General features: G+C 37.8%; 1 protein-coding gene across 1 annotated transcript; it reads right to left on the bottom strand.

Moving 5' to 3' along the window:
- Window positions 1-470: 470 nt before the first annotated feature.
- Window positions 471-1,597, bottom strand: LOC110100535 (AT-hook motif nuclear-localized protein 22). Its single transcript, XM_020828070.2, has one exon. The coding sequence runs from the start codon at window positions 1,422-1,424 to the stop codon at window positions 519-521; it is 906 nt and encodes a 301-aa protein (XP_020683729.1). The 5' UTR covers window positions 1,425-1,597; the 3' UTR covers window positions 471-518.
- Window positions 1,598-15,103: the final 13,506 nt, after the last annotated feature.

Consider the following 15,103-nt stretch of genomic DNA (forward strand, 5'->3'; position numbering starts at 1 on the left):
AGAACTCACCAGCTGAAGTAATCCGATTCAACTCTTTCTTAATTTCTCTCGCTCTCTCTTCCATGCACCACGTTTCTTCTTCTACCTTTCTCAAGCCAGGTGGCCTTCCTCTTTCTTTGAAGGAAAATTTTCCAGCTGCGAAGCAACTTAGAGGACACAAATCCGAGTACAGTTGGATGATGATGATGATATATACTAACAAGCCACAGGCAAAAGAAGGAAAATCAAATCATTCCTTCATTTTCTTACCCAGAAGCTTCCCCTTTATCTCTCTCATGAAAGCTGCCACCTCAAATTAAGAGACCTCATTGATTACTATTTGTACAAGCTTGCTCAAATCAGACATCGATCATTACTACTAATCATCACCAACAAAAGAGGGGGACAAAAACAAAGCCAAAAGTAGTAAAAATTAGGAAGCCAACAAAGCCACAAAAACAAAACGAAGAGCTTAAGAAGAACAGGACGAAGAAGAAGAAGAAGAAGAAGAAGAAGAAGAAAGACTAAAAAAAGAAGGTTTAGAAAGATGGCCTTCCTCCTCCCGTAGCCCACCCATATGCCTCTCCCGGCATCTGCACGTTGTTCAATAGATTTTGTTGCAGGCCGTGAAATAAACCCGGCGGCGCTCCCCCTCCCTCCGTCATCGGACCTCCGCCCGACGTCGGAGGCGATCCCATCATCCCCGGTGATCCCATCCCCCCTGGAACTGCCATCGTTTCATCCTCCTCAAGCGGCAATCTTTCATACGCTGCGTTCCCAAACGAAGCCGCCATTATAACCACAGGTCCAGAAGCTATCAACGGCCCCACAACACTCCCTCCAACAACTTGCCCCTGTCCGCCGGCTAAGTAAACAGTCAGTCCCGTCGCCGCAGGCGGCGCCGGCGGCGGGAGAAACGAACCTGAAAGTGAAAGAATTTCGAATCGGCCGTGAAGGCTAACAACAGCAGTACTCGAACCAGGTTGCCGGAGCTTAACGTTTGTAACGGTACCGCTACCGCTAAGAACACAAACGCCGCGCTGGCGGCGACGGGCGAAAGCTGCAAGGCTATCGACTATATCACAGCCACCGGCTATTTCCATAACGTGGGAACGGAGGGCGTTTGCGCTGTCGCGGGTGATTATAATTGGCGGCTTCGGCTTATTCTTAGATCCGGCAGGTCGACCGCGTGGGCGACGCATCATATCCCCGTCGCTACCGTTTCCTTGAATGATATCCTTACCCTCACCACCGCTATGGTTGTTGGAACTATCATCGTCGATGCTATCGCGTTTCTTGCCGCGGTGAAGGATCAAGTCGTCGGCGTCTGATTTGGAGTGTTGGTGAAGTTGGGGAGGAAGGTGGTGGAGCTGTTGGTGGAAATCACGGGTGTGGAAAGGTGGAGGGAGGTGGTGGCCGTGTGAAGAAGCGGTGATTGGATCCATGGAGGATCCGAAAGAGATGCGAGCAAGAAAGTTAGGGAAAATTAAGAAAGGTAGGGAATTGAATAAGAAAAGTGGAGAAAGGTGAAGACTTTAGGATGTTGAAGCGCTTCTTATGCTTTGTTAGCTCTTCTTCTTCATCATCATGAAATAATAGGAAGCTGAATTAGCTGAAGAATCTGTTCGTTCATCTCATGAAGTGAGTTCTTCTGATGGTTCTATTAGCCATAAGGTTTTTGTTGGTGGGGTTTTAGAGAAGGGTTAGGACCAGGGTTAGGTCAAAGGAACAAGCTGGTGGATTGGATGAGAAAGAGAGGAGAGAGAGAGAGAGCGCGCGCGCGAGCGAGCGAGAGGAAAGAGAGAGATTTTGGTTCTCTGCTCAGATAATAAGACAGAGTGCGCATGGGCGGTGGGTGGGCCCACGGCTGGCCCCACCATTCCGTTCATCTAACTCTTTTATCTCCCGCACGTTCTCCTCCGCTTTTTTCTCTCTGTTCTTGTCTTCGGATTGCTCCAACGGCGTACAGCCCGGCCCGGTCTGTCCTTTCAACATGGCCCACAAGCCCAGCTTGCGATCTGATGTCGCCTCCTCGGTGGACTGACGAAACTAACCTGCTACTTCTGCCTGTAGCGGGTCTTTTAATTGGTGGCACTCTCGTAGTAAAAAGAAATGTGAAGGGCTTTCTCCTAGTTCAGAGCTGCTGGTGCGCATGTGGGCTGGCCGGGTCTCTTCCATCGATAAAATTTCCTGGGAGGCGAGGCTTGGGAGTGGGGTCGGGCTCGGATCTCGGAAGGGCCCATCAATGAAGTGGGCCCCGCAAGTAACTTGCTGAGCGACACGTGGATAAAATTAGATCGCTTATTGCCATCGAACTACCAGTATTGTCCCCACTCTTCTGGCCCGGTCAGGCCCGACCCACGTCCGAGGTGACGTTTCGGCCGCGGGAAACTCCCCCCAGGCCTTAACTTGGACCACAATGCCACAGAGCCCGCATCGGCGGCCGGGTTGTGGGGCCCGCACAAGCCCGGCTCGTTCGGGCGGGTTACGATTCGCGTGGAGCTTAGGCGGGCCTCTTATTTAGTGCGCGCGCGTCAGCGGGACGCGCGACGAATCGGCGAGGAATTGGTTTTGTCTTCCGGCTTGAGGAAGACCACCACCAGCAGGTACAGTAAGAGATCTTTCTTCATAAAGAGAGCAGTACCGGCGTTGGAGCTCAACAGTTTCAGGTTCATAACTTCAATTTTATTATGTATTTTACACTGAATTGAAGGGCGGTTATTATTAAAGTATTGCATTAGAGAGGATAAACAATGTAAAACATTAAAAAATATCATATAATTATAGATGATAACACATCAATATATATATATATATATATATATATATATTTTTAAAACTTTCTTAAAAAAAATATTTATATTAGAAAACTGCTTTATATAGGAACTTTCTCTAAAGTTATTTTTTATATAATAATTTTCTAATCATTTTTATAAAAAAATATAATTCTCCTAAGTCTGTCTTAAATTTAATTGAATTTTATAATAAAATACTAGCTTAAATAAATGGAACCAATCTAAAAATTGGTTTCAAACTTTCAATTAGTTAGTTCTTCAAAGGAAAAAAAAAAAAAGTTTAAATCTTTACTGAGAGAAAGAGATGTTTGGGGGCCATTTAGGTCATTTGGTGCAAAGGACAAGCCTCTAAAATGGGAGTGAAAAGAAGGTTTATATGTAGGTACTATGTAACAGCATAGGACTGAGCTAAGAGAGTGGGGTTAGGTTGCATGCAGGGAGAGGGAAGAGTGGCTCAAGGTTGGACTTGGAAAAGGAAATCTCAGGCTTGATGTTGACTAAGAGGGGATGCACTGTGTCAGCTATCTATTATCTGCATATGTAGTATGTATGTGACCTATATTTAAAAAACAAATTTAGAGCTTATTTATCTACTTATTTAGTTATTATTATTATTATTATTTTAGGACTACAATAACAATAATACCATCAAGTCTTTGTAGCACTACTTGGGTCGGCTACATGAATTCTTTTTATTAGTATATTTTAGGACATTTGAGCTTAGGATAAACTCTAACATGTATTATATACGCAAGCTTCACATTCAAGACATAGTGATTGATAGTAAAGGCTTCTTTGGGAGAGATTATTTTGTGCTAAAATCGGACGGGAGAATCATCCGGTACCGACGATCTACACTTTTGTGGGTGACGTGGCGCATTTTTTTTGGTCTCTGGACGACGTCCGAACTCCGCATAGAATAAAATTTCTCTTTTGGGATGGTTTTTTTACTTCTTCTTAAAATAACTTTCTAATACAAAAGTTCTAATTTTTGTACTAGATAGCTACTTTAAGAAGCAATAAGAAAGTCGTTTCAAATAAAGCCTAAAGCTCTCAACCAACAAACCAAAATAAGCTCAGTTTCATTAATTTGGATCAGAATAGTGTGCCTTATGTTAATGATTTTTAATTTTCTGGGTGGGGTTTTCCTCCAGCGTTCTGTTTGCTGGGTTCGTTCCAGGTCTTCGTGGTGTCTTTGGCCGGTTGGGGGTTTCAGGGTGGTTTCTGCTCATGTTTCTCTTCTCAGTTTTTGGTCGGGTTTGGTTGTTTCTGTGAGCTTGGCTCTTTGCTGGTGGTGTGGGTGTTGCATCATTGGTGGGTTTGATGGTTTGGCTTTTTTCTTTGTGTTGTTGACAGGTTGCATGCAGTGTTCTGTTTTTGGTCTGTTCATGTTAATGTGGTTCTTCATTGGGTGGACTAAGCATTGCAGTTTTTCCCATTTTTACTTATGCTGTACTTTTTTCGCTGTCTATGTTTTTGTTTGCTGCTCTTGGTGTTGGAGCATTTTGCTTTCAATCTGATTTTAGTTATGCATACTAACATCATGCATTGCTTTGAATTTTTTAATTTGGTCTATCTGTGTTTCATGGTGGTTACCCGGATGGGGTCGAATTTTTATGGGACCAACTTTATTGCCTGGAATTTTTTGCCCTGGTGGGTGTGGTTTTGTGGTAGCAGGTACCCGATTGGCTATTTCACTAATGAGTATATTTCCTTGTGGGACTTTTGCAATCCTAGGAGCATATACAATTTATTGTTCTCTATTACGGTATTTAGTTTTTGCAGCTTGTTTAATTTTTGCTCTAGTATCCTTGCAGGCATATTTTTCAGGTTTTTGGAGCTCCGCGCTCGTTTTGTGCAGGGTACGTGTGCTGTTCGAAGGGATAAGTCGAAAATGATTATTTTTTCCCTTTGCTTTTTGGATCATAGAATGTTACTAGATTTTTATGTAATTTTGATTAGTAGGGAACTCTGGCTCCTAGGTTTCTTTTTATTTTGAATGTAGCTCTTCGAAGCAGTAGTGAGCTAGAGGTCCCTTTAAGAACTGTGTAACTTTTTCCTGTTATTAACGCGTAGGCCCGTAGGTCGGTTTTAACCAAAAAAAAAGCTCAGTTTCATTTATCTTTTCATTATATTGTTTTTTGTCAGCCGTAGAAGTCTTACTTGAGTAAGCTCAGTTTCATTTATCTATACCCCCAATATATATATATGGAATTTTATCTTTTACATTTTCTATTTTGTTAATATTTAGTTATTCATCTAATAACTTTGCCCACCCTAATAATAATAATAATAATAATAATAATAAAAGCTAGTTCCACCCATATATGATGTATAATCTTTTTTTTAATAAAGATTATCAACTTTTCAGCTAAGTTAATGAATTTGATAAGTTTGATATTATTAAATTTTTTCTAATATAGCTGTTAGATCACACTACAGGAAAATCATAATTTTCTGAAGCATTGAATCTTTATCTGCTAGTAAAAGCTCAACGGAAATGCATTCCTGCTACTGGAAATCCGCCAAAAAGTTCTTCAATGTGGATTTCTGACGATAATCTGCTGGAACCAAAGAAGGAAAAATGGTGGGAGCTAGGATCCATTGGAATTTCCGGTAGACATTCAAATGAATAAATCCGTTGGGTCTGCCTCCCTGAAAGATATCATGTTTTATTTTTATCCTGTTGACTTCCTGTTCTACTCAGGAGCCAATTCTTTCCTTGCATTGCATGGCTCTAATTAGCCTGATTGTTTAGATGACCCGCTTGAGGACTGATATGTCTCCAAAAATTATCTTGATCGGGCACGAATCCTGAGGCATAATCAAATTACAAACTTCAGAAATTAAATCGGAGACCATCGAAACTCCAATTTCAACAAACTTATAATCGAATTGAACGTCTCGAGAAGACAAGCCCAACGACACCAAATTCAACTCAATCCGAGCCCGAATGGGTCCAAATCAAAGGTCTGAAGCGTTGTTGAAGGGCTCAAACCACAATTTGGATTACCATACGGTTTCCAAATATGGCATTCTTAAATTTGAATCGAGCGGCTCGACGAGATGAATCCGACGAGCCCAAGATCATTTAATTCTGAAATTGTTAAGGCATCCAATTGACTAATAAACAGTTCATGATCAACGAGATCAATATCAGCCGTCCATTTAAACACTCCCATTTTGACTTTGATCTTCCACTTATTTACAAGCCATGTTACTCTCAAAAAACTATAAATAGGCCATCATTCTTCACATAAAGGGGGAGGAGAAGAGGAGAAGGAAGGGAGGAATTAGGGAGCTCTCTTGCCATCGACCACCGCCGGAGTTCTTGCCGACCACCGCTGGGGTTCCTGCCGGTCACCGCCGGAGTTCATGTCGACCACCGTCGGGGTTCCTTCCGACCACCGCCGGAGTTCCTGCCGACCACCTTCGGAGTTCTTCCCGACCACCGTCGGACTTCCGCTAGTCCGCCGACCATTGTCGGACTTCTGCTCGTCCGCCGATCACCGCCGGAGTTCTTCCCAACAACCGACAGACTTCCACCAGTTCGCAGACAACCGCCAGACTTCCTCCAGTTCGTCGAACATCGTCAGACTTTTACCAGTCCGCCGACCACCATTAGACTTCATCCAGTCAGCCGACTGCCTCCGGACTTCTGCCCGTCCGCCGACCATCGTCAGACTTTCGCCCGTCCGCCGACTATCGCCATACTTTCGCCAATCCTCCCAATAATTGTTATCCGACTACGGTCATCCTGACCTCCATCGCATGTCGACTACAATCTTTTGGACCTCCGTCATCCGCCTACTATATGGTCCCCCTGACCTTCGTCACTCGTCGACTACGGTTCTCCCGACATGTATCACCCGTCGACTACAGTCCTTCTGACCTCCATCGTCTGCCGACAACGATTCTTACGACCCGCGTCGCCCGCCTACTACATTCCCCGCCAACTACGATCCTCTCGACCTTCATCGCCCGCCGACTACGGTCCTCTCGACCTTCGTCGCATGCAGACTACGATTCTCCGAATGTCCGTCGCCATACAATGGTCCTTCAGACCTATGTCGCTTGCCGACTACGGTCCTTCTGACCTTTGTCGCCATACAATGATCCTTCTAACCTATGTCGCTCGCCGACTACAATTCTTCTGACCCCCGTCACCTGCCGAATATGGTTCTTCCGATCTACATTGTTCGCCGACTATGATTTTGCCGCCCCAAATAAACATGTCAACATTAATTCATCCAACTCCCACCATGTACCAACTCCCACCATGTAATATATTTGCTACATCGAGCCAAGTCCTTCCTCGTAAGGAAGGGCCTCATTTGTAATAGACTGCAAACACTAATGGATTCATTCAAACTGGGACAGGCCTTGTGGTTTTTCCCCCTTTCAGGGGTTTCCATGTAAAAACTCTGGTGTCTCTTATGAACGCTACACCCTCTATTTTATCTACTTGTGTGCTGGATCTTCGTACAAAGCTAGGATAATAAATTTTATATTTCTCTATCGCTACGAATATTCCAGGACGCAATAAGGACCCATCTCTTACATATGTGATGTGGCTTAATGTGGGCTCATGCTACGATGTCCCTACTTTTGGAGAAATTATTATGTGGGGAGGCTGGACGTAACTCTAAGTTTAGAGGAGAATCAGCAATTGTCACGTCAGCAGTACCGAGCTGTAACAAGCCGTGGTACGTACATAGCAAAGAGGTGATGTGGCGCATTCTAGTTGACTTCCAGATGACGTTAGGCGTCCGCACAAAATAATTAATCCTAATTACTTTTGATCCTGCTACTAGGATGATTTTTTTTATTGGGAGATTTTTATGCACATCACTTTTTATTTTTGAAAATAACACAACTTTTAAAAAAGAACTATTAAACTAATTATGTACTTGTGATAAATTAAATCATTAAGAGTTTAATAAATTATTGACAATAAAAATTAATAATTTTTTCTTTTTGTATTTTTTAATATTTGAATGTTACTTTTGTAAATAGATGGTCTCATTTTTATAAATATTAAATATTTTTTTGATGTTTTAATTTGCCCATTCAAAATCTACAAGATATAGAGAAGGATCAAACCCTAAAATTAAAAAAAAAATAAAATAAAAATATAAACTTCTAAGGCTCCTATCAATTGGATTATTTGATGTAGGGGTGTCAATTTCGGGTCTGACCCGGCAACTCGTCGGGTCAACCCGAATCCGACCCGTTTTGAAATCGGGTCGGGTCCAACCCGAATTTTTTGGGTCGGGTCCGGATCGGATTCTCGTGTCGTGTCAAATATTGACACGTGACACCCCTAATTTGATGGTCTCCTCTCCTTTTCAGGTATGTTTATCAATTCTTTATATTTCTAAGCACTTTTTTTATCGTGCAGGTGAAATTTGTTTGGCTCTAGTGGTTATAGATCTGCAGTTGTGTCCCTGCTGCTTCGAATGGTGGAGCCTATGTTTTTCATTGTACTAAGATAGGGATCAATTGCTCTATAGAATTTATTTTCCTTTAGGTTGTAGCTCCACGAGCATTAATGGGCTGTTGAACCCTTTAAAAACCTTATAATCTTTTTAATAATGAAATAAATTTTTTTTAAAAAAAAAAAATTGGCACAAAAACTTTTACCAAATTGCACATCTTATTTAAAATTGTTTAACTATATATGTCTTTCTGTTAATCATCAAAATTCCTTTGACAGATCCAAAAAAAATATTTTGCATTCCGAAAATGTCTTTTACTGTTATTTAAATGCCAAATAGATGAAACCAAAGCTACCATTTTATCCATATCTCACTGCTGTGGTTGACTCCTAACCTGGAAAAGATTGCTGATTGAAGCTGTCAAAAAAAAAAAAAAAAAAAGGAACAAAAACAATTTTTTTGGGTTAAATTTATTGAAAGATTATTATTATTATTTGTTTTATTAGGAAATTATACGTATAAAATAATGCTAATATAAGTAGCTAATTTGGAAAAGTTCTTATTTTGTAGTTACTGTTAGCTTCATGCGAGGACATTTTTATATATTGTGTGGTGAGATCTCATTAAAAATCTTTAAGCACAGACTTAATTGCTTAGATTAATAATTATTGAAGTGAGGGAATTGAAGCTTGGAATAATCCAATGAATTTGTCTCTACCGAAGAGGCAAATTTACGTTTGATTGCGTGGCTGTATTCACCAGTCTTTGCCATTAAGCTAACTATCTTTTGTATCTTGACTACTTTTCCTATGCTTCATAAGCAAATATCCTTTTTTTTATATATAATGATTATTAATATTTTAGTAAGCCATCTAAGACTTTGAGTTTAATCTTATATATATTAATAGTTGATAAATAAGGTGGTAAGTAGAAGTACAGTCACTATGAGAAGATAATTTGGTTTTGCAGCTCGTCTTAGACTTCGTTTGGGACGGCTTTTTTATTGCTTTTTTAAAACAGAATTTTAGTACAATTTTTTTTTATTTTTGTAGTAAAACTCCGTTTTAGAAAACAGTAAAAAAACCGTCCCAAACGAAGCCTTAGTCTATTATATTAATTGAGAGCTTTAGCTACCAACAAAGAGATATTGGGTTCGAGTATTACATATGTGACGTATATATGAATTTGCCTCAAGATGGTCTGATTTATTTGTCCTCACATTACTTGTTTTGATAAATAACAAAAGGTTGCAAAGATAATTAAATTTTGCCAAAAATTTAAGATATTTATACATAAAATAAATTTATTTTCGGGTGTAGAATGCAAAGTACGTGGTGAAATTTAGAGCTATTATTATTATTATTATTAGTAGGATTTTTTTCATCTTCATTAACCTTTATTGGGCATTTTTTATTTCTTTAGATTTTAGAAGATGTTTTTAGTTTTTTTCTCCAATTTTATAGAACTATTAGAGCTATAGTATGTATTTTTATTTGAAATGTATAGGTTTCTTTTTTATTTGCATTTTTATTTGAAATGCATGTATTTGTGATATTGTAATGATATAATAAATATGACTAAGGATAATAGGCTTTACTGGATTGATAGTGCTGTGCCCTTATATTGATTTATTAATTACCTTTATCACACTTTAAATGTATTTACATGTGTTATAGTATTTAAAATTAGAAAATAAAAATTTTGGTTAAAATTCAATTCAAAATTTCAAAAGAATAAAATTTCATGACATCTTAATCACTTTTGAAATCTTCCTTACATTCTCATTTGATTCAATAACATAATTTAATCAAGCTATTAAAGAGCCATACAAATGGATGAGATTTTTTTAAATAAAAAGAATTCCTTAATAAAAATAACATACAAAAGAAAGTTAATGTTAAGTAACATTGCCTTGCTTAATTGATTACCTTCTTAATCTTTTTATTTATTTATGATGTAGTATTTATCTAGTTTTCCTTCTATGGTTTAATTTCCTCTTTTTTTTGCTTAGTCTTATGGACTTTTTTGATATTTTTATTTTAATTAATGACAATCTTTTGTGTTATATATATATATATATAATGGTCTTTGAGAAGTTAGAATACATATATTGTTCATAAAATATGAGCTAGCCTTATTGCCAGCCTTGCTATTAGGGTTATAAATGAGTCATGTTGGGCTCGAACTACTCTCATCTTGAGCTTGATTATATGAATTTAAGCTCTAATTTGAGCTTTATTTTACTAGTTTGTGCTTATGAGCATGCTCATTTATCATGTAAGGGTTAAAATTATTTTTATTCAAGCTACTATTATAATAAAGTGAAAAAATAATGAAAATTAGAAAAAAAATATAATAAATCTATTGATATGAGAAAATAAGAGATATTTTTTAAATATTTGGGGCTGATTTTGTTAATGATTTCTAAAGTAATTTTTCAGTACAATAATTTCTAGTTCAAAAATTTTTGTACTGAAAAATTATTTTAGAATGCAGTAAAAAAGTCGTCTCAAATGAAGTCTTATTTAACTAAAATTTCATTTGGGACATCATATTTACTGTTTTTTAAAATAACTTTCTAATAAAAAATTTATAGCTAAAAATATATTGTACTAAAAATTTATTTTAAAAAGTGATAAGAAAGCTCTCTCAAACCAAGCATAAGTTTGCTTAAATCTATCTATAAAATCTGAGCTAAGAGCCTAACAACTATAAATGAATAGAATCAGAAATTAATGAACCGATGATCATTATGACGACGAATTCAGTGACAGAAATTAGGTTATATTAATTATCTGCAGTTGCCAAGAAGCAATGATTATTTTCGGTATCATTGAGAATTTTTCAAGCGTATTAAGTGTCCTTTGCAAGACAAATTTCTGATGTGGTCCATTGCGTCTAATAAATAAAATTCACTATTCTATGACTTACATTTAATGAGAAAAAAATGTATAATTATTATAAAGAAATCACTAAGATTTGAGATTGTTAGTGCTAATATTTTACTAAACAACGATGTTCTCATTATGAATATATATTAATTAAGTGGTTGCTTAAAAAATATAAAATATACTAAGTATAATATATTTAAAATATTTAGAATTATATGGTTGAGTATAAAATAAATGCATATACTTATTTTTTCATGTTTCACTCGAAGAAATTTTAATTGAGATTTTATTTGAGATAGCTTTTTTACTGCTTTCTAAAGCAACATTTAGTACAAATATTTTTAATTCAACAAATTTTTGGTACTAAAATAGATGAAGTTCCCCATACCAATCCCTCCTGATTCCTTTTCCCACAACCCAATTTCCCCATACCAATCCCTCCCTCACCCGCCGACCCCAACCCCTAGCCTTTGGCTTAACTGCTTTCTCCTTCATCCTTGGGTTTCTTAATTTTGTGAATTAAATTTGGAAATAATTTGAAATTCAAATAATCTAAAAATAGAATTTCAAAATTCTTTCCTAACTTATTTCTAGGATTCATATATTTAAAATAATTCACATCCAAAATTTATGAAATCAAATACGCCCCAACAACAATTTCATAAGCTGCTTTCTATAACAACTTTTAAAAAATTACTTTATTTATAATAATTTTATATAAAAAAAAAATCTCAAATAAAACCTTAATTGACTTATAGTCCTAGTACCAAGATCAAGCTATTATAAATAAAAGATAGATATCATTGGAACTGTCCTTACTCCTTATCCTCAACAAGAACTCAACTTGCTCATCACATGCAAGCTTAATTAACCAAACGAGTGCTTTAAATAAGACCAATGAAGTTCCCAATAGAAGTTTGCGCTTATATATGAGGCCGGAGGCCGATAACAAGCCGGACCTTCCTTTCCCGGCGGACGACGTACGGCATTTGCACCATGCGCGCGGAGAAACCGGCGGCATGGTTTCTTCTTGGCCCGAGAAATGAACAGAAAGAAGTGTTCGACGAAATGCCTGTCTGTCATCGCCTCGCAATCATTCGCAGATGTTCTTTCTCCAGCTTAGAGAGAGAAAGAGAGTGAGGACTAAGGAGTTTGTCGTATTGGGGGAAGGAGGAGACATTGACCGGTGGGGAAGGGGGGAGTCAGTAAAGAGGGTGGGGTTCGAGGGGAGGAGTGGAGCGACGCGTGCGGTGCGCTGACAGAAGCCCTGCAGGGCCCATGTTCGATGCCGATGCGGGCCCCGTTTCGGGTCATCAAGACCCGAGACCTCTCTCTCTCTGCCATTCTGTCCATCTCCGAGCTTTGAGGTGAAGAGATAATTATTAGGTAATTAAGGTGGTGGTTATGGACAGGGAGAGAGGAGATGGACTGATGAAGTTCTTCGGTTACGAAGAATCCATGGGAAGAAGATGCTCCCTGTCGGCTGGGTGGTTGGGACCGCAACCTAGTCATTAAAAAAATTTTCAAACTTAAACTTTGCTTAATTAACCATCGTTGTTTAGTTTGATTGGCGGGTGAGTACGGTTGGGAATCCTCCAACCCATACTTGAATCCCCTCGAGCAGCATCACCTCTTAAGTGAGGCCCAATCAAATACAGGCCATAAGGTTTCTGATATGGGTAAATCTTCTAGGTCAGGGTTAGTCACGCCGCTAACCGCACTTTCTAGGGTGGCATCGGGTGGATACCTCATTCCAAAAAGAAAGTCGATTAATTTTTTTAATAAATAAGATTAGCACTCTTATTCGAGGTACAATAACATTTATTATGATATAGAGATATACAGTTTAATATTTTAGGTTTTTTTAATGATAAAAAGAAAATGGTAGGATAATAATAATAAGAGATATTAAAAATTTTATTAGAAATTTTAAGAAAGAAAAAGAATTATTGGACCTTACTTAATTGAAATGATTTCATTGATATTTATCATTGATTATAAATAATACACTTGTTTGAGAAAAAACATTGGCATAATAACACAAATATACATTATATAAATTAAATTTATTTTCTACTACTATTTTAAGATAATTTCTTATGGAAATTTATTTGGAGGGATAAAGTCAAAGTATTTTACTTATTTATGCAAGCTACACTTTTTAATGAGTAAAATAATTAAGGTTTTATTTGAAATGATTTTCTTATCACCTCCTTTTTAATATAAAAATTATAATTTTTTAATTAAAAAATTGCTTTTAGCAACAGTAATAAAGTAATCCTAAATAAAATCTAAGTTTCAATCATATATTTGAAATGAAAAAAATTAGGTCGATCAGGGTTTACACTGGCCTAAGGACAGTGCTTTCTCGTCACAAAAAAAATGAAAAAAATCCCAAAATATTGATAATAATTTTTAATTTTATGAAATAAAAATAAACTGAATAAAAAAAGAGAGATTTTCTCCTATAATTTATAAATTTTCTTGCAAGTTATTCACAAAAGTTGAATAAAATATTGAGAAAGATGTTTTATCCACAGGAGGATTGATGAGGGCCATTGAAGTTGCAGGCGCCAAAGGGACCGGCGGTGGCGCCCGCTTTACAAGGAGCGAGGAGGGAGCAGGCGGTGGGGGCCAGCTTTACCAACTCTGCTGACATGGCGTTGACAGTCGCACGCTTTGGCTGGACTTGCTGTTCAGAGTACCATGGCTGAGCTAATCCACAGTGTCTACTTTCATCTGCACTGTACTTAACTGGCCTGGAGAATCAGAGAGAAAGAGAGAGAGGTCCTCTCATGTCTGTTCTGTTTTAGTTTCGATTTATATAAATTAATCGAAAAAAAATTATATGTAAATTAAAGACAGAGGAAGATGAATACGGAAAAGCTAGAATTCAATTTTATTAACTGATAAAAGTAGGACACTCATACATCTGTAGGACAGGACATATATTTATAATAAAATGTGGTTACACGTGTAAGGTTTTGATAGGAGAGCTGTGTTGTAAAGTAACGTCTTTCTTGTGGTCCGTACGAGTCTTGATTTTGTCCTTTCTTGTGACGTTGTGCTGTTGTGTTATTATAAATGAATGCGGTAGCTCAATGTGTAAAAGTTACTGAATTTATATAATGGAATTCAAATTTTACCAAAAAAATATTCTAGGTAAAATCTGATGGAGATTTTATTCGATTTGATCTAATGATCATATGATTTTATCCATTTTGATGTAATTTTGTAAAAGATTATCAATCTTATGAGTGATGCTATAACAGCTCGCTTAATTTTGATGTTTTTAATAAAATTATATCGGTTACACAAAAATAAACATTGTTGGATGTCTTTAAGAGTTTAAATTTACTTAAAGAATTTTACACAATCAATACTTCTTCTCTCACATGCTTCTTCTTATAATAGAGAGACATTCAATTGTCTTGGATAGACAATGTTAAGGGTGCAAGTTAGCTGAGTCGCCCATAGAGCTGGCTCGAAATCGGCTTTTTAACGAGCTGATGAGCCAAGCTTATCGAGTTTCGAGCTCGAGCTTGACCAAAATTTCAAGCTCATTGGATTATCGAGCTCAAGTTCGATCTAGATGATGCTCGGCTCGATTACTCATTGAGCTGCTCAAGTAAACATGGAAGGCGAAAGGTGGGGTAGAAGCGCAACTATACATGTGAACTGCAGAAGGAGGAAGGCGAACCGTGCCTTCGCATGCGAAGTTCAAACCGCGCCTTCACATACAAACCGTAGAATGGGAACCACGCCTTTGCGTGTGAACAGTGGAAGGCGAATCACAGATTTGGCTCGCTTACTCATTTTTAGTGGCACGAGAAGAGCTCAAGCTTGACTAGAGTTTGAGCTTGAGTTCAAGCTTATATAATGATTTGACTCGCGAGTCGGGGTTGAGCTAGGACTAAATTGAGCTCGAATTGACTCATTTGCATCCCTAGGAGGTATCCCCTATCAAGCCCTAGTGCTCTTTTTGTGTATAAGATGTCAT

This window comes from Dendrobium catenatum, unplaced genomic scaffold (genome assembly GCF_001605985.2).
Source record: "Dendrobium catenatum unplaced genomic scaffold, ASM160598v2 original_scaffold_224352, whole genome shotgun sequence".
Taxonomy (NCBI): domain Eukaryota; kingdom Viridiplantae; phylum Streptophyta; class Magnoliopsida; order Asparagales; family Orchidaceae; genus Dendrobium; species Dendrobium catenatum.

What these genes read in the sequence shown, in the direction of transcription:
- LOC110100535 (XM_020828070.2), bottom strand. Translation starts at nt 1,424, where the DNA reads ATGGATCCAATCACCGCTTCTTCACACGGCCACCACCTCCCTCCACCT.